This window comes from Cavia porcellus, unplaced genomic scaffold, assembly GCF_034190915.1.
Source record: "Cavia porcellus strain 051 isolate PalLab524CR breed Dunkin Hartley unplaced genomic scaffold, mCavPor4.1 scaffold_10, whole genome shotgun sequence".
Classification (NCBI taxonomy): domain Eukaryota; kingdom Metazoa; phylum Chordata; class Mammalia; order Rodentia; family Caviidae; genus Cavia; species Cavia porcellus.
Window position 1 is genome coordinate 49,553,951 of NW_026947493.1, and position 26,019 is coordinate 49,579,969.

General features: G+C 35.8%; 2 protein-coding genes across 10 annotated transcripts in view; both read right to left on the reverse strand.

The window, feature by feature from the left end:
• Stau2 (staufen double-stranded RNA binding protein 2) overlaps positions 1-26,019 on the reverse strand; it is a 261,902-nt gene that overhangs the window by 222,274 nt on the left and 13,609 nt on the right. For 2 of the 4 annotated variants that reach the window (XM_013143909.2, XM_013143906.2), the window contains exons 1-2: positions 13,895-14,019; positions 7,260-7,419 (exon numbers count right to left, since the gene is read on the reverse strand). In XM_013143909.2, the coding sequence (XP_012999363.1) occupies positions 7,260-7,419; positions 13,895-14,008 (274 nt within the window). In that variant the 5' untranslated portion in view covers positions 14,009-14,019. Of the gene's footprint in view, positions 1-7,259; positions 7,420-13,894; positions 14,020-26,019 lie in introns of those variants that run through there. The other 2 variants (XM_013143908.3, XM_063257458.1) reach the window with 1 other exon arrangement.
• Positions 1-26,019, reverse strand: part of Ube2w (ubiquitin conjugating enzyme E2 W) — a 170,824-nt gene that overhangs the window by 54,352 nt on the left and 90,453 nt on the right. The window contains exons 7-8 of one of the 6 annotated variants that reach the window (XR_010050184.1): positions 13,895-14,025; positions 7,281-7,419 (exon numbers count right to left, since the gene is read on the reverse strand). The exons of 2 other annotated variants lie outside the window; for them this stretch is intronic. The gene's annotated coding sequence lies outside the window, so the exon portion shown is untranslated. Of the gene's footprint in view, positions 1-7,280; positions 7,420-13,894; positions 25,294-26,019 lie in introns of those variants that run through there. 3 more of the 6 variants (XM_063257459.1, XM_063257460.1, XM_063257462.1) reach the window with 3 other exon arrangements.

Here is a 26,019-nt window from a genome sequence, read left to right on the forward strand (position 1 = left end):
ACTGTACCACTGAGTGAAAAATACCACAATTCATTTATTCTTCTATCAATGGAAGGCATTTCCGGTTTGGTGCGATTACAAAGTCACAATGACCACTCTTAGATCTCTCAGTAGCATATACTCCTGGCAATGACTTTGCAGTGTAATTGCTGGGTCACAGAACAGTTTTATGTTTAACTTTATTAGAAACTGCCTACCTTTAAGGAAGCAAGAGGCATTATGGTAACCATTGTTGATAACCTTGTACTCTGTTTTTACATCATGTGCTATGTCTATCCTTGGTTTTTACTGACAGCTTTGTTTTATCATGTTTGATTTTATTCTCTTCCAAAAAAAAGTAGTAAGATCTATGGGAGCAATAAAACCCAAAATGTGTAAATTCTGTTGTAATAAAGAGAGGGGGAAAAAAAGTGCCCTAAAGGATACAACAGCAAGTGTGTTTAGGTGTGTTAAATAGATGACCATACTAATGTTTTTGATTGGATCATTGATCACAACTGTTTGAATGTTCACTTTGTAAGCTTTGATCCTGTGACCTGAACCACTGTCTCTAAGATGATAGTGTGTAATCTATTAACTGGTGATATCTTACTGTTTTTTTTTTTTTTTTGTAGTTCTGTATTACTTGTACCCTTACACTGTTTTGTTTTGCTCTGTTTTTTTCTCTTTTTCCTTTTAAATAAAATTTTAAAAAAAGAAACTGCCTACCAGTTTTCCAATGACTTTAACACAAAATAATACTCTATAACTTTAAAGATTTACATTTTAAATGTCATAAAGATTTCAGATTAATAACATGCTAATCAAAATCCAAGATTTATGTCATTTTGAATTCTATTTTTGCAAGTATCATTCAGGCACAACTAGCATAAAATTCAAATGAAAAGAATCCTTATAGTGGACAATAAATAAGATTCCAATGTCTTTGAAAATCACTACTACAGGGTAAAAAGAAAAAAAATCATTGGTGGCATACACTAATTTGTTAGGTTTTAAAACAGGTAAAATATTATATTCGTAGGACTTACATGCATAAACTCATTTGCAAGTAAAACTGCAGTGTATTTTCTTCACTGCGGTGCCAGGAAGCAGCCTTTGTGAAGGGACCAGCAAAGCAGCAGAAAGACAAGCCAGCTCCACAGGCCTCCCTTTTTGTGAGCGCAGTCCCTCTTCCACACAGAGCTCCGCGGCCACAGTGCACTCCTTCCTACTACCACAGGACACTTTCGCAGAAAGCTGCCTTTCTTATTTTTAGTATCGGGGATTGAACGCAGGGCCTTCGGCTGACCTACAGCCCCCACCCCATCCTCTTTTATGAGCAAGGTCTTACTAAATTGCTCAGGCTGGGCTCAAATTTCTGAACCTCCTCAGCCTTCCTCAGTGCTGGGACTGTAGCTGTGCCCCACTGAGGGCAGCTCACTGGAAGCATTTACGGAGCCAATTCAAAGTGCAAGCTGCCTCTGTGGAATGCTGGGCACTCTTGTTTCCAGCGTATGAGAGGTGTACCCAGTTATATAAAAGTAATCATCACACAGGGCTCCTCACACATAACGGGGTGCAAAGTTAAAACTGTAAACACACTATCAATTTTTTTAAGAGTAGGAAAATTTATTAAAGAATAGGAATAGCTTCATAGGAATGGAAAGTGAGGAGGGGTCCCCAGTGGGCTGCCCCATTTTACCATTTTTTTTTTTTTGCACTGGGAATTAAACTCACAATCTCACACTTACCAGGGCAAACACTTGAGCCACTGAGCGAAATCTCTAGCCATATTAAAAAGGGTTCTTAGATTTTTAAAAAATTTATGTAATTAAAAAAAAAAAAATTTATGTAATTGACATAAGACCTAGACACATTTATAGGGTATCATATGATGTTCTGATATGGCTCTACAATTTTCAGTGCTAAATGAAAAGGCCAATTACCATTAGGTATATAATTATGGATTTATATATGTAAAAGGTATGGATAAGAACAATCTCACTAATATTCAAAGAGCCGCATACTGCTAACACTTAAAACTGCTTTGCAGGAGGATTAGAAAAGTCCTAGAACACAGGTAGCAGTTATTCACAAAATATCTGCTGGAGAATAAACTAATTAAATTGAGTAACCAGGGCCTCTTGGAGAAATGACTGGCCACACAAAAGGAACTAAGAAAATACAAGATGACCTTAGGAACACCTCATTATGCCTTAAAGCAAGAAGTGCAGTACCACCAGGGCAAATGGTACACACTTGTAATCCCAGCACTCGGGAAGCTGAAGCAGGAGGAACTCTGTGAGTTCAAAGCTAGCCTGGTCTACTTAGTGAGCTCAGCCAGCCCACACTACAAAGTGAGACCTAGTCTCAAAAAAGGGAAAAAAAAAAACAAAGAAAGAAAGAAAGAAATAAGTACAGTACCTTAAACAATGTCAGGGAAATGCCAGGACACAGCAGTAAACTTGCAGAGACTATACCACTCGTGAAACTTGGGATAATTTAAAACAAGACAGTACAGATTATAAATTTGTAAGAATAGGAAACCAGTAATCTACATCATATAAATCAAAAAAGAAAAAGAGAAAAACAGCTTCTCTTGAGTAAAATGCCAGCTAATACATCTAGAAAAACTATTAGTATTTCAAAAAGTACTCTTTGAGCCAGGTGTAGCGGTGCACACCCACAATCCTAGCATTTTGGAGGCTGAGACACAGGATTGCTCTGAGTTCAAGGCCAGCCTGGTATAGACAGTGGAATAGAGTTGAAGGCAGCCTGAATTACATAGTGAGACCTCCACTCAAAAAACAATCACAAAGAAGAGTTAAACCTTTGCTGGACATGGTGATGCACACCTGCAATCCTAGCACTAGGGAGGCTGAGGCAGGAGGATCCCAGTGAGTTCAAGGTCAGCATGAACTACACATGGAAACCCTCTCTCAAAACAACAAAAACCACCACCCTTGGACAACCTTGAAGGTCATAGCTGATTGAGACAACTATCAATAGGTGGCAAATCTAATAAGTAAAACACAGTATGATGAAGAACAGAATACACACACACACACACACACACATACACACACACACATATATATAATCTCTAAATATAGTCCTAAAAAAGTACTTATTCACTTACTAGTAATTAACAAACATAACCATCAATTAACTTTACAGTAGAGGAGGGCGGCACATATATTCTTCACATGAGAAAAATCACTAATAAATCACTAATTAGATGAATTAATAGAGTGTCTCCTGACATAAAGCACTAGATAAGTCCAGGTCATTTATTCAGTGTTCATGTAAAATATGCAAAAATCATGAGGAAACACCAAGCAAACTCAAGGAAAGTCTATAAACTTTGCGGTTTCTGCTCACAAATGTCAAGGTCACAAAAGTTAAGGCAGAGAAACTATTCCAGATTAAAAACAAATGAAGAAAAATGATAGTTACATTTGCCATGCAATCTTAATTATTTATAAAGGACATTACTGGAAAAAATCAGTAAAATCTGAATAGAGTCTATAGACTAAATGGTAGTTCCAATCAAGTAACTTCTTGGACTTCTCAGTTCAAGTACTGAGTAATAAGAAACAATCATGTCTATAATTTATCCTCAGATGGCTCAGAAATGCTAACACTGGAGAATCTGGGCAAACAGTATGCTATTTCTGTATGATGAGCAAACAGTAGTGCTATTTCTACACATTTTATATAAATCCAAAATTATTTCCAAAGTTTAAAAAAAAAAGACAAAATAATCTTAAAATACATTCCTATTTAGCTGGCAAATCAATCACACGGTAAGCTCAACTCTTCTCTGCACTACACTACTATTTAAGACCCACCTACTCACTGAGGAGTCAGGACTGGACCTAATCCGCTCTATAGATTCTGTGCTTCAATAACGAGTTACAATACTTGGATTACAATGAAGAGGCCTCTATAGTGCAGTGGGGAATGATGGACCTGTCTTTTCAATAAACTAGAGCTGGGTTAACTCAATGTCTATATTTTGAGAAGCAGAAAAATCTCAAAGTTTACCTAAAATCATACATAAAACTTGATTTTTAATGACGATAGATTTAAAGTAAAATTTCTACAAATAATGTGAGGTTACCTTCATACCTTTGTAGGACACAAGATATCTAAAACAACACACAGAAAAACACTAACCATAAAAGACAAGTCTTCATTAAAATAAAAAATTTCTATTTGTGAGAATGTACCATTAGGAATAATCTTCAATACACATATCTAACGAAGAATAAGAATCCAGAACATATAAGAACTCCACAGGTCAACAAAAATTATAAAAAATTAAAAACATGATGCAGGTTTTTAAAGGAGAAAAACAGTCTAACTAGCACTTCACAGCAGAGGCTATCCTAGTGCCGACAAGCATAAAGCACCATCAACTGGCATGCAGCACCTAAAACAAGCACCTTTATTAGTTATTAGGAAAATGTAAACTAAAACCACAACGAATAACTTTTAAACCCTTCAACATATTAACTAAAATTCTGAAAGCTAATAATATCAAATGTTAAGAACATAAAAAGGTTTCCTATACTGATGACAGGAAGTAAGTAGTATTTGAGTTTATGTATTAATGCTGAGTGCATGCATAACCTATGACCTATTAGTATTTTTGAAATACTAATAGTTTTGCATATTGCAGGTGTGCTGCAATCCCAAGTATATCCCCAAAAGAAATGTATACGCACAAAAATGTTGACAACAGTAGTACTTCTAGTAGCCCCAAACTGGAAACAATCCAAACATTTATCAAAAGTATAATGAAAAAATAGGCTGGAGGTGTAATTCATTGATACGAGTACTGGCCTGGCACATGCTTGGCCCTGGATTCCATCCCCAGCAACACACACATGCATACATACACACACGCACACGCACGCACACACAGGTGTGCTCACACAGATTATAAGGAATAAATTATGGTATATGTAAAATACTATCTAGCAATTAATATAATGTTAAATACAATACACACAAATTTCACAAACAGGATATCACAACAAGCAAGCTCTCACAAGAGTCTACTGTAGAATTCCAATAAGCATAGACAACTAATAATCTGACAGAAATCAGAATGGAGGTTTCCTCTCGGGTGGTTTAACTCCCTGAAAGAGTATGGAGGGGGGTTCTGGTAAAGACTGAGGTAGTGTCCACAGCACAGAACTTCAAGCACCACAGTTTTAGTCTGTGTACTTGCTCATGTGAATGAGCAGACCCAAACTAGTCTATCCTTTTCCTTGGCTCCCTGCAGGATTCACCCGTGGAAACCCCTTGGCTGCCTGCAGACGTACTGCATTTCCTTGCTCCGACGCATTCCCAGACCTCTGGCACTGATTTCCTAAGTGACTGGCTCACTTTTACTATCTTCTGCCTTCCACTCATAGCTCAAACTGAACATCCTAAAATACTTTGTTTATTTTTTGGTGCTGGCAATTGAATCCAGGGGTACACACTAAGCCTGCACACTACTGCTGAGCTCTGGCACTCTTAAAATGTTCTTTTAAATGCATCATCCACTTGTTCATAATATTAATTCTCCTAAACTATACAAAAATTCAACCCTGGCATTCAAGTCTATCATACTCCAATCCTTAGCTACAACTACAGTCCTATTCTCTCCAAATTATTTGCTTACTGTAATTAAAAATCTACTTCCAAAAAAATTTTTAATCAAACCCACTGTCTAGGATTCCTGCTTCACTGTCTCCATAATAGAATAATAATCCTCGGTCTAGAATATTGTTCCCTCTCCTCTGCCCTTGGCTACTCTTCATTGAAGGTTCGTATCTTATTTCAGTAACGCTTATCATTTCCTACAATATTTGACTGACAGCTGTTACTGTTCATCTGGTACTTATATCTTCACCAGCAAGTTATATGTTTATGTAAGACTACAACATGTGGGCCAGGGTTTAGCTCAGCGGCATAAGCACTCACCTGGCAAGTGTGAGGTCGTGAGTTCAATCCCCATACCACAAAAAAAAAAAAAAGACTACAAGATGCTCACAGAAAAGGACTTCACAGATACGTACTTTTACTTAATAGATGTAAAAGTCAGTGCTTAATAGTAGTGGTGGTGTTGTGACAGCAATGATCAACCAGTAATCTAAAGTTTTCAAAATTAGATAATCTCATCAACTTCTACACTGAACAGAATAAGCTTCTGTATTATCATAATATTTTTGCTTATCTAAGCTTACTTCATGAATACTGCAACTGACTGAAGAGAAGCAATACTACTTTTCTACTAATAGAAAAGCCATAGGATTCTGAAGAGAGGAATGCTTGAAAGAACAGACATCTACCTAGCACAGGCCACATAAGAAATATGTGTGTACATGATTTGACTATGAGTACAAGCTCTGGAACTAAAATTAATATATTCTGAGTCACTGTTGGTAGGTACAATGTCTTTCTTTTTAACTCTGTAACAAAAATGTCTAAAGTAATATTAATATTGATCAGAAAATAAGAACTTGCGTTACTATGCTAACAAGTGAGTAAATGCATATATATGGCTAGTACTAACCTTATAAGAACTTTATTAACTTAACATTATGAACTAACACACTATGCCAAATACAGATTTGGCTCTTCCCAAAAAGTAACTGGATGTATAAATGCTGCTGGTGTTGTATGCGGTAAAAAAAAATAAAATAAAATAAAAATAAACTTTGAGAATTGTTCTAGGAAATTAAAATTAAAGCAACCATTTCCTTAGCATTTCACACATAGGTGGTGTTTTATATTTGTACATTTCCTAACTTCATATAAACATTCTAAACTGAATATCAATCATTTCTGAAATGTTCCACTAACAAACAAAATATTTAAGAAGATACCAAGGGCTATTTTTATAATTTTATAAACTAAAGAATAACTTTGAATTAATAAAATTACACATTATATATCTGAAAAGATAAACATATCATTTCTATCTTTACTGTCGGGGGAAAAACTCCAATTTTCCTTGTTTGTATTTAGTCTTTTTTGCCAGCATTTAAAAAGCAAGTGACAATATATCTTGTGGTATCCACTCAGGAAAAACTTAGAAGTACATAATTGTAATTATCTTCTTCATCCTCTCACCGAAACTGTTACTCAGTCGTGCATGTGTGTGTGCGCTTGTGCACACACACTATTAACATGTGTGACTGCATCTGGCCGGCTGTAAACAAAACACAAAGAACAGCATATTCAGCACTCACGTCACAGAAGGAAACAAGTCAGATCCATACCTGGGTTATTGTTAACATTACTTTTGGGCGGTTTCTGGACTGGCTTGGGAAGCGTAGACTCAGTCAAAGCTTTATTAGCAACGGCTTGCTGGGCCTTCTTTATACTGCTCCCCTCCGATTCCCATGTCTGTTCTCCAAGACTCAGCTGCACTGAGAACATCTTAAAAACATTAAAAAAAATTTAAAATTTTCAGGAAATAAAATGGTTAAGAGAAAAATAAACACACCACAGAATCAGAACTTTAGTAGTCAAAGTGAGTTTAGAGATCATCCACAACAACAATCTTATTCTACCTAGTAAAACAATTCTAAGAGGTTGCATCAAATTATTTTATTCTATCAAAAGGCATAAAGGAAGCTCTGAGAGCACATTTTAAATAAAATAAATCAAGAAGAAATTCTCCCATAACAGAATCCCATTGTTAATGTCACTCAAATTGTCCTCAAAAAGTAGAGTAAGTACAAAGAGTAAGAAAAGTGTGAAAGAAGCCAAAAGGCCCCATCATTATGCTTTTATAAAATCTAATGCCTTACATGCTATACTTGAATAATGTAGTCAGTGAGTCAGGCAACCCGAAATAAATATTGTATATCTAAGAGACTTAATCTCCAAAATGATCACCAACGTGGCAAATGCTGTCCATTTTAACCTCATAAGTATATCTCAAATCTTCCTCTTCTTTCACCGCATCCAACTTAGACGTAATAACCTCCCAAATGATTGTGTGTAAACTATACTTTTAGATTTCTTTCCTTCTTTTTGGTCTTCCTTTGTCTTTTTTTAAGACAAACTATGCAGTTCAGGTTGCCTTGTGCTCATTTTGTAGCCCAGGCTGCTCTCAAACTTGCAACGATCCTGCTGCCTCAACCTCCTGAGTGCTGGGATTACAGGCATGCACCACCATGCCTGGCCTATACTTTTAAATTTCAAGTCCACCTGCATTACCCTAATCGTATCAGGTTAAAATCTTCAACTGTTACTATTTTAGCAGGACATAAAAGTTCTATCTGTCCACTCTCTTTTCACAAACTCGCCTTTCCCGTGTATATATATTCCATTTACATCTCATGTCTGTATGTACCTGAAAACTTACTGGTTCAACTTCAAAATTTAGGATCCAGTATGGAGGGCAAACACAATTGGTTTTACTCCAGAGACTGCTTACTGCTTCAGAGTATTAATACGAAAGTGTTTACTAATATGGAAAAGTGTATCTTTGCAGCAAGGAGATCAGACAGAAATATCTTCAACAGTGATTAAAGTTACTATCATCAGTAATTCCACAAACTGACATCACATGCCTCCTGCTATGATTTAATGAGAAGTACACATCCACAACTATATACTATTGTTTCTAATGATGTTTAACCTGAATCTAATCATACAGAAAGAGGCTTTTCAATAAAATAAACAACCTAGTCTCTAAGAATGTCAATGTCATGGAAGGAAAAAAGCAAAACAAAGAATGCAGAGGGCAGCCAAGGATTTAGCTCAGCAGCCCAAGCACCTGCCTGGCAAACACAAGGTTATGAGCTTGATCCCTGGTACCTTAAAAAAAAGAAAAAATGCAGAGGGGCTGTTACAGATTAAAGGACACTTAAGAGGTGTAAAAAAACAAGACAAACTATATGACCCTTAATTTGGCATGCAATGGGAATTTTGAAAAGAAAAAGAAAAGTAGATGACAACTAGAGAAATTTGACTATGACTGTGCTATGGTTTCAATGTGTCCCCAAAAATTTGTGTGATGCAAATTTAATCCTTGATGCAAGTGTTGAGAGGCAGGACCCTTAAGAGAAGATAGTCACAAGAGGTCTGCCCTCATAAAAAGACTACTGACATTAACTCAAAAATGAGTTCTTAGAAAAACAGTGTATTTTAAAAGTAAGTTTAGGCCTCTCTTTGTTCTTACACTCTCTTGCTCTTCTGTCTTCCACTACAGGACACTGAAGCAAAGCCCATTGGGTAGAGCCTATTGAATTTCAAACCTCCCAGCCTCTAAAACCATTAGCCAAATAAATTTCTTTTCTTTATAGGTTACCCAGTCTTTGGCTTTGTTACAGTAGCAGCAAACAGGCTAAGACAGATTGTATGGTAAGTAACATGTCTGGTGAAGGTTAGTTGTTGGGTGATGAAAGTATTATGCTTACACAGAAAAATGGCTTTAGTCTTAAAAATGTTTAAGGATGAAGTACCATGACAGCTGAAATTTACTTTCAAACTGTATAAGGATAAAGTAAAGCTTTATATAAGAGGAAACAAGAAACTAACGTCAAAAATATACTGATCAGTATAAGTTAAAAATATATGAATGCTACTATACTGCTCTTTCAGTTTTTCTCAAGGTTTTCAAGATTTTCAAAATACAGCTGATAAACACCATCATTTGAATATGTGTTAAACATGATTAATTTTTCTTCTATTCTGATTCGGCTTAAAATTTATAACTAAAATATTAATACAATTCACTAATTTTAAAATGATTTTTCAATGACTAGCTTTTCCCTCAAATTTTGGTAAAAGAACTTTGCTGGAAACATGATAATGTTTATAAAGATTTTATGTTACACACATAAAATTTATACCCAATGTTTAAAAACATAAATACCAATGTAAATATTAGACTTTGGATTCCTGATGACACTTGTATTACATTAATCTATGTGTTTCCAAACCTGACTTTTCCTAAATATCAACCATTATTCTAACTGTTCATGAGATATGTCTGCAAACTAAAGAGGAAAAAATATAAAAATCACTCCTCCAACCCACACTACTTCCCCAGCCAATTCATATTCCAGAATATTCCATGCATTATTCTCCCAACAGTTTTAGTTCAATACCTTAGTAGCTAGCTTAAGTTTCAAAATCTTTTCCTACTGGATGCAAGTAATCAAGAAATTTCTGTCAAGCCTCTGGCTCTTCATAGCCATAACAGAATGGAGGCTTTGATAACTCATCCAACAATGTAGTCTATTATGCATTGTATGTGTCCCCCCAAAATTCCTGTTGAAGCTGTAACCCTCCATGTGATGGGAATTGTGGTAGAGACCTTTGAGAAGTAATTATGGTTAGATACATTCATGAAAGTGAAGTTTGCATAACGGGGTTAGTCTTAGGAGAAAGAGATCCAGATTTCTCTTTTCCCAATGTATAAGAACACAGAAGATGACACCATCTGCAAGCCAGGAAGAGGACCCTGACCAAGGAGTGAATTAATACCTGAAGAGTAGCTGTGAGAAATAGACTTCTATTGTTTAAACCGCCTAGTCAGTGGTATTTGGTTTTAGCATCTGAATTAAGAAATAGTCCCTATGAAAATAGCTTAGAATGCTCACTAAACAAGATCAGCACTCCTTGGAGTAGGAAAGAATCTGATTTCCAGAGCTACCACAAAAATTACAAAGCATGCAAAGAAACAGAAGTATGTCCCATTTATAGAGGAAAAAAAAATTAGGAGAAAACATCCCTGAGGAAGCCCAGACCCTGGCTATACAAGACAAAGACCATAGTAGTCTATTTAAGCTCAAAGAGTGAAGAAATCTATAGCCAAAAAAAACAAAGGAAAACAAGTGAAAATGTGGAGAATACCAATTTAAAAAGACAAAAATTATTAAAAGGAACCAAACAAAATTTCTGAAGCTAAAAAGTACAATAACTGAAATGAAAAATTCACCAAAGGAGTTCAGCAGTGGATTAAAAAAGGAAAAGAAAAAATATATGAACTTGAAGAAGGAGCAATTGGAATTACCTATTCTGAGTAACAAAAAGGAAGAAAAATGATCAAAAACTAGGAGACTTATAGGACACCACAGAGATACAACAAGCATACCCATTATGGAAGTTTCATAAGGAAAGTAAAGGAACAAAAAATACTAAAGAAATAATGACTGAAAACTTTCCAAATCCAAACTCCAAATAGAATAAACTCAGATTCACAACAAGACACACTAGAATCAAACTACTAAAAGACAAAAACAGCAAGTAAGAAACAATTATTTCATCAGCTATAAGAGCTCCTCAGTAAGACTGACAGCAGATTTCCTTGTAGAAGCCATAAGGTCAGAAAATAAGGAGATGATGTATTTAAAAGGCTGAAAGAAAACACTGCCAATCACAAATTCTTTATGCATCTGGACATGGTGGCCACACCTGTAACCCCAGCACTCTAGAAAGTGGATGCAGCAGGATCACAAATTCAAGCCCAGCCTGGGCAACTTAATGACTTTGTAAGAAACCTGTCTCAAAATGAAAAAACAAAAAGGCCTGAGTATGTATCTCAGTATGGAGACCTTGGGTTCAATTCTTTATACCACAAGGTAAAAGAAAAAAAATGCTATATCCAGCAAAAGCATCCTTCAAAAATGGAGGCAATGGCAGGGATCTTTGTACATATCTGTAACTCCAGCTAATTGGAAGGCTGATACAACAGGCATCAGCCTAAGCGACTTACTGAACTCTATTTCAAACTAAAAAAAAAAAAAAAATTAAAGGTTTAAAATATAGCCTAGTGCAAGGCTCTGGGTTCTGGCTTCACAAGCTCCTTGTGAAGAAAAAGTTTAAAATGGAAAATTGCTTTGAACTGTTAAAAAAAATGCAAGTGTCAAAACAGCAATCCTAAAATAATTCTTTAATAATAATGATGATCTGAAGCATTCCAAAGTAAAAAATTAAAGTGTTCAAATAAAATGAGTAATAGACCTGTATTATTAGATGCAAAATTCTGATAAAAGGAAAAGACCAACAATAAAATTATCAACTTTTCTGGCTTAAATCCACCTAACATTAACAGACTCAGACCAAAGATATATACATACAAATCATATATAGAGTTTAAACTGAACAGAGAGCTAAGAACTAAGGAGAGTGAGGAATTACAAAGGTGATAGTATCTATCAAGATTTGTGGTTTGCAAAGATCATCCAAATCTAGTTACTCAAGGGAATGATCCAGAAGTTACAAGGTAAGTGTCAGAGAGAAACTAGAAATTTTAATTTCTAATTAAAATTAAAATTATGAAGTATTTTGCAGTTATTGGTAACAATGAAATTAAGTATGCAATTACAGGAATGAGTATCTGAAGGAAAATGGAAGACAAGATGATTGTAAAAGTTCAAAGAACTGATAGGTCAACATGTTGGAACAATCATGTATTTCAACACTAAAATCACTAAAAATAATATGGAAGGAATGCTAAAGAAAATGAAAGCAAGCCATGAGAAAGGCGATGCGATCACCCAGAGGTCAGCAGATGGTTATCATGAGGGACGTGAGCAGTTAATCTGACTACATGAACGGCAAAGCTAGGGGATTTTCTTGAGGAAGGAGATCTGAAATTGGCAATTAAGAGCAGAGAAGGCCTTATACCAGAGTCACCAGGAACAGCGGTAGAGTAAAAAGCATGCTCCAAAATAAGTTTAGTAAACACAAAAGTAATACCCAACATACATCGTTTTACTACAATTCAGTAACACTTACAACTGAGAGGTCCTGCTAGAGGTCCAGGGGAGAAATCACAGGTTTCCCAGAGTGAACTTCATAGGAAATTCAATGAGATGCTACGTGTTCAAAATGAATAATGGCCAAAGATTCCCAATGGCAAAGATGCCCAACTTAAGGGAAGGCATACGAACATAAGGAGGACATTCATTTTCTCAGAAATACCAACAGCTCAACATGATTCAGGGCAGAATGAGGTAAGAGGCAGGAAGTAGAGGTGGAAAGGTACAGCACGGACACTATTCCCTCTGCTAATATAAAAATAAGAAATAATATGGACAAATTAAACAGCTGTCATGAAAGCCTCTCATGGTGAACAGAAGTGACTGATTTTAGTTTCAGCTTAATTTCTTTACTTTGATGAAGATGATAGAAAATAATCCAGAAGGCAGTAGCTTTATGAAGGTTAACAAATATTTACAGAATTGACTGCTTCTACACTGTGTAGACAAGTTTTGATTATCATAATATCTAATATTTAAAATATACCAAGGAAAATTATGTACTAAGATATTTTTCAAACAAATGAAGAGCTCAAACATAAATGTGCTAGCTCTAGTTTTCTTTTTAACATGTATATATGTAAACATGTGTATGTAGCTACATATAAATGCAAATTGTTTTACCATTTAAAAAAGTACTATAAGAGAACGTATTAATACTGGTATAACCAACTTTTATAAATAATGAATCTTAGAAACATTACACTGAGAAAGGTGTATGAGTAGCTACCCACTGCAACACTTGCTCTGTTTCCATTTTACTTTAGCTCTATGATTTAATGGAAAGAGCACTGTACCTGAGGGTCAAAGAACACATATTCAAGTGCTGGCATTGCCACTGGTGAGCTATTTAGTCACCTAGCTTTTCTATGCCTGAATTTGTTAATTTAAAAAATGGAAATTTAAAAATTTCCAATGGTTGTCTAAAGGTTTTTAGGAGGGACTGAACCTGAAAGAGCTTTATAAACCACAATAAAATTATTTACAGACTTCAAAATGTTATTAATAGAGAATTAAAAGTCTGAGTGATCCACCAGCCCCCACTCCAAAACATAAAGCACAATTAACCTGTGATGGGATGATCAGCTGATAGTTTGATAAGCATGTCTCACCACCTCGCTTCATAACCTTACCTTTGAATGAGCAGGCCCGCTTTCATTCAGAAGTTTATACTGGGGTTGGATGCTATTGAAACGGGCCAACTCATTTACCAGACACATTGGAGTTTTCTCTTTGGGTTTTGCCATTTTATCTTGGAGAGAAGCTGTAAATAAAAAGGCTGTAAAGTTTTTGTCAAGAATGACTTCACAAAATGGAAGCAACACTAATTTTGACTTTTTAGACTGAAATCAGATTGTACATTTAATTATTTTCACAAATTTTGTATTTAGAAAACTGAAATCCCCTAATGTCTTCCACTGCATGCAACAGGAATATGTATCACACTGCAAAAAATAAATTAACATATTTCTCTTAAGGAACTAAGATGTGGTATGCACACACAAATAACGGCATACTTAAAGGCTAAAATAAATTGTAACTTTTACTTTAGGTTATAAATTTTCCTTCCCTCCCCCAAAAATGTATCATAAACACATAAATCTCTTGACCTGTAGTACTATAAAGCTAAACTCTGTCTATCCTTTTTAGTCTTTTTTTCCTTCTTTTTCTTCTCATTTTGAGGCATCATAATAGCAGAAAAAGTTCTAGATTTGAGAATAAAGGCTTAAGTACCAGCTCTTTCAACTATTTTGAAAACCCTAAACAAATTAACTTTTATTTTAGTATTTTAAAGACAATTTTAAAAGAAAGTAGAAAAAAATAATTTCATAAACATCCATCTACTTAATGCCTACAACTGAAATTGTTAATTAACATTTTTCAAGTTTGCTTGAATCCAGATTATTTAATATAACATAATTACCCGTCTTTTAACTTAAAAAATTAGTTTCAGTTAAATTCCTTGTATCTTTTCCAGAGATTAATACTACTGTATATGAATTTACAATATACTCTTCCAGGATATTTAAGATACATTTATAGGCATACTTGTATATTCATGAGAAAATACATAGTCTTGATAATCAATATGCGGCTTTATTAAACAGTATTATAGTAAACTTAAAATTTTCACAATTTACTATTAGCTTTTTTCCCCTTTCTAATGCTGGGGAAAAGCACTCTTCAAAAATGGAGTAGATATTGGGCATGGTTGTACACAATTGTAACCTCAGCTAATTGGGAAGCTGAGGCAGAAGGATCACAATTTGAGACCAGCTGAGCAAATTAATGAAATGCTTCTATTTCAAAATGAAGCAAGCAAGCTAGCTAGCTTTAAAAAATTGCGAGCCTAGTGGTGGTACACCCTTGTAACTCCAATACTCAAAAGGCTGAGGCAGGAGGATCACCACGAATTGAAGGCTAGCCTGAGGCACATAGTGAATTTAAGGTTAGCCTGGACAATACAGCAAGACTTCATATTCAAAAACCAAAAGAAAAAGAAAAAGAAAACAAGCTAGCCTAAAACTCAGCAATCCTTCTGCCTAAGCTTTCTAAATGCTGGGATTACATGTGTAAACCACCATACCCAGCTAAGACTGCCATTTACAGAGTGCCATATGATTTTTCAGGGGATGTTTTCACATCGGTCATTTGTTGATATCTATGTGACTTTGAGAAAATATTTATGTAGTATGGTTCAAAAACACAGTGAATGCTTAAATTGAAAAAACAAATTTACAGTAAAAAGACACGCTGTCATTATTTCCCTCCACATAATCTGTATTACTTCAAACACACTTGTTTCACTATTCTTGCTGCTTTCTGAACAGCAGCTCTAAAAAGTCCTCTTTTGTGAATGTCTATTGTCTTGAATTGATTCAAAACATTTACCTTTCATGGTCATTTGACTTTGGAGAAGCCAGACAGCTGGTGAAAACAGTGGATAAGGACATACTGTAATTTTTTTACAAGACCACCTTCCTGCTGACGGTACTGGCAGTGGCATTCACCGTATTTTTTACTACACCTCATGAAGACACTCACCAAACAGGATTTCCAGAACTGCTTCAGAAAGTGGCAAAAGTGATGAGATGAGTGTGTCTGAACTAGAGGTGAGTATTTTGGGAAGATTAATAGCAATCTGCCTTTTACTGTAATAAACTTAAACATTCACCACACATTTGGATCAGAACTGATAAATCTGATTTTCTATACAGTAAAATAGGAATAACTTTTTATCTCACTTCAGTTGTGTGAACTGAATCAGACAATATAAGATAGAGTTAATTATAATTAAGAATCCATTATCATTCTAATTTTGAATATTTCTTAAAACACATAATCGTCAAATAAATCTACTAATATCATTCTATAAATTTCTTTTATGGCTTTCTAAGTGCCTATATTCTGAATTAAAATATTCTTCTGGGGAGAAGTTGATTTTACTCATACAAATGTACTTCTTAGTATTTTGTGAAAAGCATGTTAGTCATTATTTTTTACTACTGATTTACAAAGCCAGAAATTTGCTTTCAATGAAAAAATCCTAAGCATGATATAAACTACACTTTAAGATTTCCTGTGTTAAAATATTCTATTTTATTTACAAGTAACTCACCAAACTTTGAGGAAAAAAAAAAACTACTAATATAATAGCATGTCCAACAAAAACAAACATACTTTTTTTTTTTTAGACAAATGCTATTTTTTTATCTTTACAAAATGTGTTGGGTTTTCTGGGACTTGAATCTTCAAACTATCCCAAAATAATGTAGCTTACAGTTTTCAACAAACAACCAAAGACCTCTATCCTCAAAGGAGCTCACAGTCTAAAAGAATTAACAGACATATAAAAATAAAAACAGAATAAATTATAATCCACATAAACCCCTTCATAGGCAAAGGGATGTGGGAAGACAGGTTTTAAGAGGTAGTAATTAGGTTAAAAACAAACAACAAACAACAACAAAAATAAATAAATAAAAGAGACGCACTAGGTAAGAAGACTAGAGAGAATAGACCAGGCTTCTCAAAGATGAAAAAGAAAGCACATGAAACATCACATTCTGGCAAATATAAGTAGAACATGAGCAGAATACAGAATAAATGGAAGGAAACAGTAAGACAAAAATGTAACTAGAATTCAACAGAACAGCAAAAGCAAGTCAGAATTCAGAGCAGCAAACATTCAAAAGGTAGCTGTGCCACGGTTGCTGTGAACACAAATCATAGTCTGCTTTAGCGGTCAAAGCAAAATCTCTCCACAGGACACTCCATTTCCCTGCTGGTCCCAGAAACGATTTGGACCCGGTTCTATGCCTTTTCCAGCTCCTTTTCCCTTCTTCTCTGCTGCTAGTGGGAACTCATATAATACAAGTAAATTAAAAATTTAGAAAAAGGAAAAAAGTGAAAAGAATCAAATATCAGAAGAGCAAAGGAATTTAATGCTCTTGCCTTGTAGGAGAAATGTCACTGTCTACAGTTACAACTCAAACTGACCTGGAAACTCCAAATTAGTCCTTAACCCAAGGCTGTCCAAGCAGAATCACTAATAGCTACTCAGACAAACTGCTGTGTTAGAGTTGACTTTCTATTATGAAAAAGTTCCTGACTCACAAAAGGAGTAAAGTCCATAAGTATTAAAATGAAAAAGATACAAATACCACAAAAGCACTAGAAAATTCAAATATTTGTCATAACATACCACAGAAGGTCTTTCTAGATAAGACAAAAAACCTTGAAGCCCTTACAGAAAAAACTGACAGTTAAAAACCTAACAATAGAATAGTTCAGGGAAGCAAAACACACAATAGATGATACTTTAGAAACTATCTCTAAATCGGGCATGGTGGAACACACTTATAATTCCAGAACTCTGGAGGCTGAGGCAGGAGAATCACTAAAGTTTGATCCCAGTCGGGCCAATTTAGCAAGATTCTGTCCCGAAATTAAAAACAAAGGGCTCAAAAAGAAACTCAATCCAAAGATTCTGATTTATTCCACGGTATCACAAGAACAAACAGATCCCACACACACAAAAAAAAAACCTATAAACTAGTGGATAATACTTGCAACATATGAGGACAAATAGTTAATATCCACATAATATGAAAATAATGTAGATCAAATTTTAAAAGCCAATAGAAAAAAGGGTAAATGTATAGAATCAATTTGCATAATTTACTGAATAAAGATGTTTTGAAATTTATTAAACAGCTCAAATTTCAGTGAGATAATTTTCCCTATTAGGCCACCTAGGACTGACTTAATTAATTTGACACTGTAACACTGTAGCTTGTAATAGAGTAACATGATGTTGCAATATAGGAATACACTGTGTAATACTGATACAAGCTAAGCCTAGCTATCTCCTCAAACATTTGTCTTTTTCCCCACTGTGGTTTTTTGAGACTGAGTCTCATTATATAGTCCCGATTGGCCTCAACTCACTATCCTGCCTCAGTCTCCGGAGTGCTGGGATTTCAGAGGTGTAACACCACATGCAGTTCACTTATATTTCTTTACAGTAAAAACTTTCAGATTCCTTCCTTCTAGGTTTTTAATATACTGTACACCACTGTTACATTTTTGATGTTTGTGTAAATATTGGCAAGGATATGGAGATACAGGTGCAAACTCTTACTGGTGCAAATATAAATTAGACTTTTGTTATACAATGTTTTATGCCTTAGATCTAAAAGGTTCTTATGCCCAACTATTTCGAAGAAAAGAGACATTATGGTAGCTTCTGTTGATGTCCTGTTGTCTGGTTGTGAACTGCTGTGTTGCTTGCATTGTTCTGATTTGCTTTGCTCTGTTTTTTATTTTATTCTCTTTAAAATAAAAAAAAATTTTTTTTTAAAGATCTAAAATGTTCTCAAAAAGTCTCATGCATTCAGAGGTGGGGGATTCTGAAAAGTGATGGCATCACAGGGGTGTTATACTCATCAGTGGATTAACACATCAATGAGTTCACAGCCAAACATGCTGTTAGAAGGTGGAGCTTTGCTGGAAGAGCTTAGTCGGTTGAGGACGTGATCTGGAGAGGACGCGATCTGGAGAGGACGCGATCTGGAGAGGACGTGACCTGGACGGGTGTGTCCTGGTGCCCTGTTCCACATTTCTCTCTGCTTCCCAGCTGCCACAGGCTGAGCACCTTTGCTCCCTCAAGCTTTTCCGTAATGTCCTTTCAGTCTTGGAGTCAGCTCAAAGTACACCTCTCCTCCTTTAAACTGTGGGTGTAGCTTAGCCAATAACCCCCATGCCTAGCAAGCGCTAGGTCATGAACTCGACCCCCCGGTACCAAAAAATAAAAACTAAACTGTGGGGGCTGGATATTTTCTCCCAGCAATGAAAAATGAATACAGAAAACTGGTACCTGATACAGTGTCATATCAGTGATTGACCATGACCTGTCCATGTGGTTGACCTGACCATGTGGTTCAGAAGTCTTTGGAACTGCTTTGTGGGGAAAGTTTGGGGAAGTAGGATGGAAAAAAATACAGATGGTTATAAGCAGTTTGACAGGCAATTCCAGTCCAAGCTCATAAGCAGAAAGAAAAGGTGAGGTTCCTCAGATTTCAGCTGAAAACAAGAAGTCCTTCGCAAGTTAAGACTAGGGATCATGCATGTTATACTCTAAAAACTGTCTACATTTCACCAGTGTCCTTTAATTTTGCAGCAGGCCAAATTTAAGAGCTATGAACCAAGCCAGGCATGGTGGGGCACATGTATAATCCCATCACTCGGGAGACAGAGGCAGGAAGATCACAGTGAGTTTGAGGCCAGCCTGGGCTACAAGTTTAAAGTCAGCCTGAAGCATATAGTGAAACCTTGACTCAAAACAGACCAAAAAAAATTTTTTTTTAATTTTTTAAAAAGAGCAATGGGCCAGTTAATGTGGCAAAGGACATTTGAAGGCAGCTCAATGTTTAGGTTTTGGCGTGAGTACTGCTGACTACTTTCAGATTACTTTCTTCTGCAACCTTTGGGACTTATCTGATCTTTTTCTGGTTTCTTAAGGTGGAAACTGAAATGGTTTACTTTGGATCTTTTCCCTTTTCTGATATAGACATTTAGTGACACAAATACTAAGAACTGTCTAGTGGTATAAGTACTAAGAAGAGTTCCCTGAGTAGTGTTTTAGTGCTTCATCTTCTATGGCATTCTTACTATGTTTTACTGTCATTATCACTCAGCTTAAAATACTTTACATATTCCTTTTTTTAAAAGGATAAGGTCTTGTTAAAGATGCCAACTGGGCTTGAATTTGTTAGCCATAGACTGCTTGTATGTAACTCAATTTCCAAATATTTGAGGCATTTCGAAAGTTCTTTCTGCTAATGACTTCTAATTGGATTCCAATAATCGAACATTCTTTTTATAATTTGGAACTGTTTGAATTTATTGAGAATTATCTTATGGCCTAGCAACTATTTTATATTAGTAAATACAATGGAAAAATGTGTTTTCTGCTCTTCTTAGATGAAGTATGCTATAAGCTTTGATGACTTCTTGTTTGTTATTTATTGAGAAGGGTTACTAAAATCTGATTAGAATTTCTTGAATTTCTTGAGTTTCTAAATTTTCTTTTCTTTTGTATCAGGGATCAAATTTATGACCTCACACTTGCCAGACAAGCATTTGTGCCACTGAGCTATGTCTCTGGCTCAAGTTTCTGAATTTTTATTAGTTTAAATACATAAACATTGGAGTTCTATTAACCTATTTTTCTTTATAAATGAAGTGACTTTCTTCCTAGTGATAGTCTTTGCTTTAAAACCTACTTTGCCTAGTCTAATGTATCAATTCAACATTCTTTTCAGTTTACCATTTTATGTCGTTTTCTAGTCTTTCACTTTTATTCTATTTGTGAATTTGTTGTAAGCATGCATACAGTTGGGTCTTCCGTTTTATACAATCTGACAATTTCAGCTTTAAATTGGAATGCTAAGACTATTCATCTTCCATGTGGTTATTCACATGGCTATGTTTGAGACTATCACCTTGCTATGTTTTATGTTTGTCTTATTTGATCTTTGTTTCCTTTTTCATTTTCACATGGTTTCTGTTGGATTTTGTTGATCCCACTTTATCTCTTTTTTTCCTGCTTATTAGTGATAAATCTCTGTTATTTTAGTGGCTCCTTTAGCATACATCTTTATTAAAACCACCTCATAAACCAAAACTTGTAGCATAGACCATAATCCCAGCACTCTGGGAGTCCAAACAAGAGGATCATACATTTAAGAATAGCCTGGACAATTTAGTGGCTTAGTGAGACTGTCTCAAAACTTAGAAAAGGACTGGAGAGACAGCTCGGTGTTCACTGTGAGGGTGACTCTGGGTCCCATCCCCAGTACTGAAAGGGAAAAAACAGAAAACCTCAAGCAGAGGACACAAACTATCCCATGTTTGGGACACAAACTAGCATGTTTCCTTTTCATCCCCTCCTGTCGTAAACTATGAACAATCATTTCACTTTTATGTATCTCATAAACCCCACAAAAGTTTGATAATATTTTTACTTTAAATAGTGAATTAACTTTTCAGGACATTTAATAAGGGAAAAAACCTTTTACGTACTTGCCATTTCTGACACACTTCTTTTATGGAAACCTGTATTTGCAATCTAGTACTATTTTCCTGCTATCTGCAGGACTTTTCTTTCAGACAAGGAGCATCACTGATACATCCATGTGTATACTGTCTTTATTTCTGATTTTGAAATGTATTTTCCCATACAGAATTCCAGCTGATACTTTTCATCTTGCAGTACTGTGCAGATGCTACTCCACTGCTTAGTTGCTTGCTTTGTTTCTGATAAGAACACTATCTTTATCATCCTCTACACATAACATGACCATGTATTTTTTTCTCTGATTTAAAAATGTTCTATTTAACATGTGAATTTATAATGTACCTGGTAGTCTGCTTCATGCTCCTTGTACTTCAAATTCATTTAATTTCTCTGATCCATAAGTTTCTGTTTTTTTATGGTTTATATATAGATGTCCTCCCAAAGCCTCTGGCACTCAAAAGTGGAGTTTATGAAATATGATTGGATTATTGGGGCTTATGCTGACTTGCTATTAAGAAATGCAGCCGTTATTTCTTGAAGAAGTTGTTAAGTCATTCAGATGTCCATGCTGAGCTCAAATTTGTGATTTGCTACCTTAGCCTCCCACAGTGCGAAGATTACAGGGGAGTACCATAAACTCAGCTCATTAACAGCATATTAATGTCAACTCTTTTTACATCTTTGCCTTTCAGATCAGTCCTCTCTTTCTAATCAGTAGTTTTATCTGAGCTGAGTCATATTTATACTCTTCTTTGAAAACAATTTTTAATCAAGTGAAATGAAAGAACATCAAATTAATCCATTTGAAGTAAACAGTAGTGGCATGTAGTACATTCACAGTAGTATTCGACCAACACCTATATATCTAATACAAAACATTTTTATCACTCCAAAACATTTTACCATTCCAGAAGGTCTCAATCTCATTCAGTAGCTGCTCCCCATTCCTCCTTGCTCCTAGGCCCAGAAACCACTAATCTGCATTCTATCCCTATGGACTATATGTTCTGGATACTGCATATAAAAGAAAACGTTCATAGGTCAACATTTCGTATCTGACTTCTTTTATTTAACATGTTTCCAAGACACATCTGCATTGTCCCATGTATCAGTATTTCTCTTTAAGGCTAAATATTTTATGGAATGTAAACATTTCAATTTGTTTACTAATTCATACACTGACTGGTATTTGGGTTTCCATTACTTGTCTGCTGAAAATAGTGCCATCAATGCAAATACCACATAGAAGTATTTGTTTCAGTGCCTGTTTTCAATTCTTTCAAGTATATTCTGTACACAGAAATGGAATTGCTGGGCCACATGTAAATTCTATACTTTGAGGAACAAATTCATTTTCACAGTGGCTGAACACTCCCACCAGCAACACAAGTTTCTCCATAGCCTCACAAATACGAGCTTTTGTTGATCTTTTTGTTGTTGTTGATCTCCCGATTCCAGTATCTCATTGTGGTTTTCATTTGCATTTCTCTAGTCATGAATAGTGTGAACACTTTTTTTCATGTACATTTTGGGTGCTTGTATATCCTGTCTGGAGAAATGTTTATTCAAGTATTTTGCTTATTTTTTTGGGCTGTGTTTTATTGCTCCATTCTAAGAGTTTTGGTTCTCATATTTAGGTAACATTCATTTTTAATGTGATTCAGGATTGGGAATCCAACTTCATTGTTCTGCCTATGTATCGCTAGTTGTTCCAGAATAACTTACTGAAGAAATAATTTTTTACTTATTGAGTCAATTTGCCTATGTGTATTTCTGAGAATTTGTTATTCAATCTGTTTGCTTATAATTGCTCATTATATTTTCTTTAATCTTTTTTCATTCTTGAAGGTCAATAGTACTGTCTCCACATTCAATTCTGATTGGGAAGGGAAGTACTAGGACTTGAACCCAGGGCCTTTGCACTGAGCTACAGCCTCAGCCCTCTATTTGTGAGACAGGTTTCCACTATGCTGCAAAGTGGCCCAGGGTGGGTTTAAACTTGCAGTCTCCCTGCCTAAGCCTCCCAGAGTGCTGGGATTATAGGCACAAGCCACAGCTTGATCTTTTGTTGATTTTGTGAATCTTTTGAGAAGAACGAACTTTGATTTCACTGTCTGTCTGTATTGCTTTCCTTTCCTCTATTTCCTCTCTGGTCTTTTTTTTTTTTTTTTTTTTCCTGCTAACTTTGAATTTAATTTGCTACTCTTTTTCTAGGTTCCCTGAGGTATAAAGTTAATCTTTCCTTTTAATGTAGGTATTACCATTACTTGTTCTCCTGTGAGCACTGACTGCATCAAATAAGTCATGCACAATGATTTGTCTTCATTTTCATTCATCTTCAAGCATTTCCTAATTTCCCCTGATTTTTCTCTTTAACTTTTTAAGAACACATATAATTCCACATATAGTCATCTCCTAGTATCTGTAAGAGACTGGTTACTAGACCCAACCCTCACCCCCAAGGATATCAAAATCTGAGGACTCCTTATACAAAGTGGCATAGTATTTATACAACCTATGAACATCTTCCCATATTCTTTAAGTAACAAAATTACTTACAATATCTAATAAAATAAAGATGGTATGTAAATATCTGTTATATTACATTTTTTAAAGAATTAATAATAAGGCTGGGCATGATGATATATGCCTATAATCCCAGAACTCAAAGGCCTGAGGCAGGAGGATTGCAGTAAATTTGAGGCCAGCCTGAACTGCACAGTGGAACTCTGTCTCAAAAAAACAAATGATAATAATAAGAAGAAGAAGAAGAAAAAAATCTTCACATGTTCAGTACAGATGCCTTTTCTTTATAAATATTTTCAGTCTGGGATTGGCTGAATTCACGGATGTAGACCCCACAAATACGGGTGACTACTGCATTTGTAAACTTTCTAGTACTCTGTTACTGATTTCCAACCTTATTCCTTTATGGTTGGAAAAGCTAATCTGTATGATTTCAAATTTTGTTTATTGAAAATTATTTTGTGGTCTCACATATTACGAGAATGATGTATGTTCACTTAAGTGTGTTTGGCTGTTGGTGGGTGTTCTGCATTATGTCTATGAGGTCTAGCTGGTTTACTATTCAAGTCTTCCATCTCTTTGCTGAGTATCACCTCTGCTTCGAGTTTTATCCATTATTCCAAGTGAGGCGATCCTTGGCAGGGTGGGGCGGGGCAGGGTTGAAGCCAGGCATATTCTACCACAGGGCTATATTCCAACCCTTTTTATTTTTTGAGATAGGGTCTCACCATGTTGCCCAGGCTGGCCTCAAATGATCCTCCTGCCTCAGTTTCCTGAATGGCTGGATTACAGGCATGTACTACCACTGCACTCAGCCCAATTTTTTTCTGGATGACAATAACTAAATTCTACATTGTTGGGTTCTTATTGTGTTATATTTCTCCACTATGTACACAGTATTTTAGTGTGTACACTAAACTTTAAACTTACTTTGAATCACTTTGAGCACTGTGCTGGCTTTTTGTTTTGTTTTGTTTTTGTTTTTTGAGACAGTTTCCCCATGAACTGGCCTTGAACTCACTATGTCGCCCACATTGGCCTGAAACTTGCAGCAATCTTACTTTCTCAGCCTCCAGAGAGCTGGGATTATAGGTGTACACCACCACACCTGGCCCTCTAGTGACTTTTTCCAAGGCCTTGTGTTTTTAAAATGCCTTTCACTATAGGCTATGTAAACACAAGTTATTTACAAACTTGAAGCTCTACAAATCAAAGACTCAAGGGGAACTCTCTGCAGAAGTCCAGGAAGCAAAGACATCTGACTATATACACACTCTCCTTTTTCAGTGTGCACTGCCCCACCCCGCAGCTCTTTCTTCCTCAGGACTGTGCCCGCGATGCTAATCATACCATGGCCTTCCCAAGTTCTTTTCTTTTCCTCAGGGTCTCAACAAGACTGCTGGACTGTTTTGGTTCCTTCTCCTCCTGAAGTAAGGAAACTGAGGCTAGTGAAGGTGAATCTTTTAGAGCTTTCAAAAACAACAAACAGCCCGCTATGGTACTCTGCGGTGCCACAGGTTCACTACTGCTGCTTAGGCTTTTTCTGCAGAGGGGACAGGTGAGGCACTCTCCCGCATTAGTTTCCACTTCCTAAAAAATCACAGTTGCTTGGCATCTAATGTCTAAAAACTGTGTTCCCATATTTTAAATGTTCTAACCTTGTTTAATTACCCTCAACTTCACTGATTTTAAAAACAAGGTGGGGTTTTTTTTGGTTTTTTTTTTTTCCAGTTTCTGAGGGTTGGCAATTAGGGAGCAGCAAAGCTGTGTTGTTTTAGTTCAGGATTGCTTGTGAGGCTGCAGTCAAGAAATCAGTAGGGGGTCTGGGGGATTTAGCTCAGCGGCATAAGCGCCTGCCTTGCAAGCAGGCAGTCGTGAGTTCGATACCTGGTACCGATAAAAACGAAAAAGACAAAAAAAAAAAAAAAAAAAAGAAAGAAAAAGAAAAGAAATCAGCAGGGCTGGATTACAGGCCTGGAAGCTTGAGAAGGTTGAGAACATGAGCTTCCACGCAGGCTCACACATATGCTGTTGACCTCAGTTCCTTGCTGCCTGCTGGCAGAAGGACTCAATTACTCATGCTAAGGACCTCTCATCAAGCTGTCCACGTGTTGGCAACTAACTACTCTCATAATCATCAAAACAAGGCAA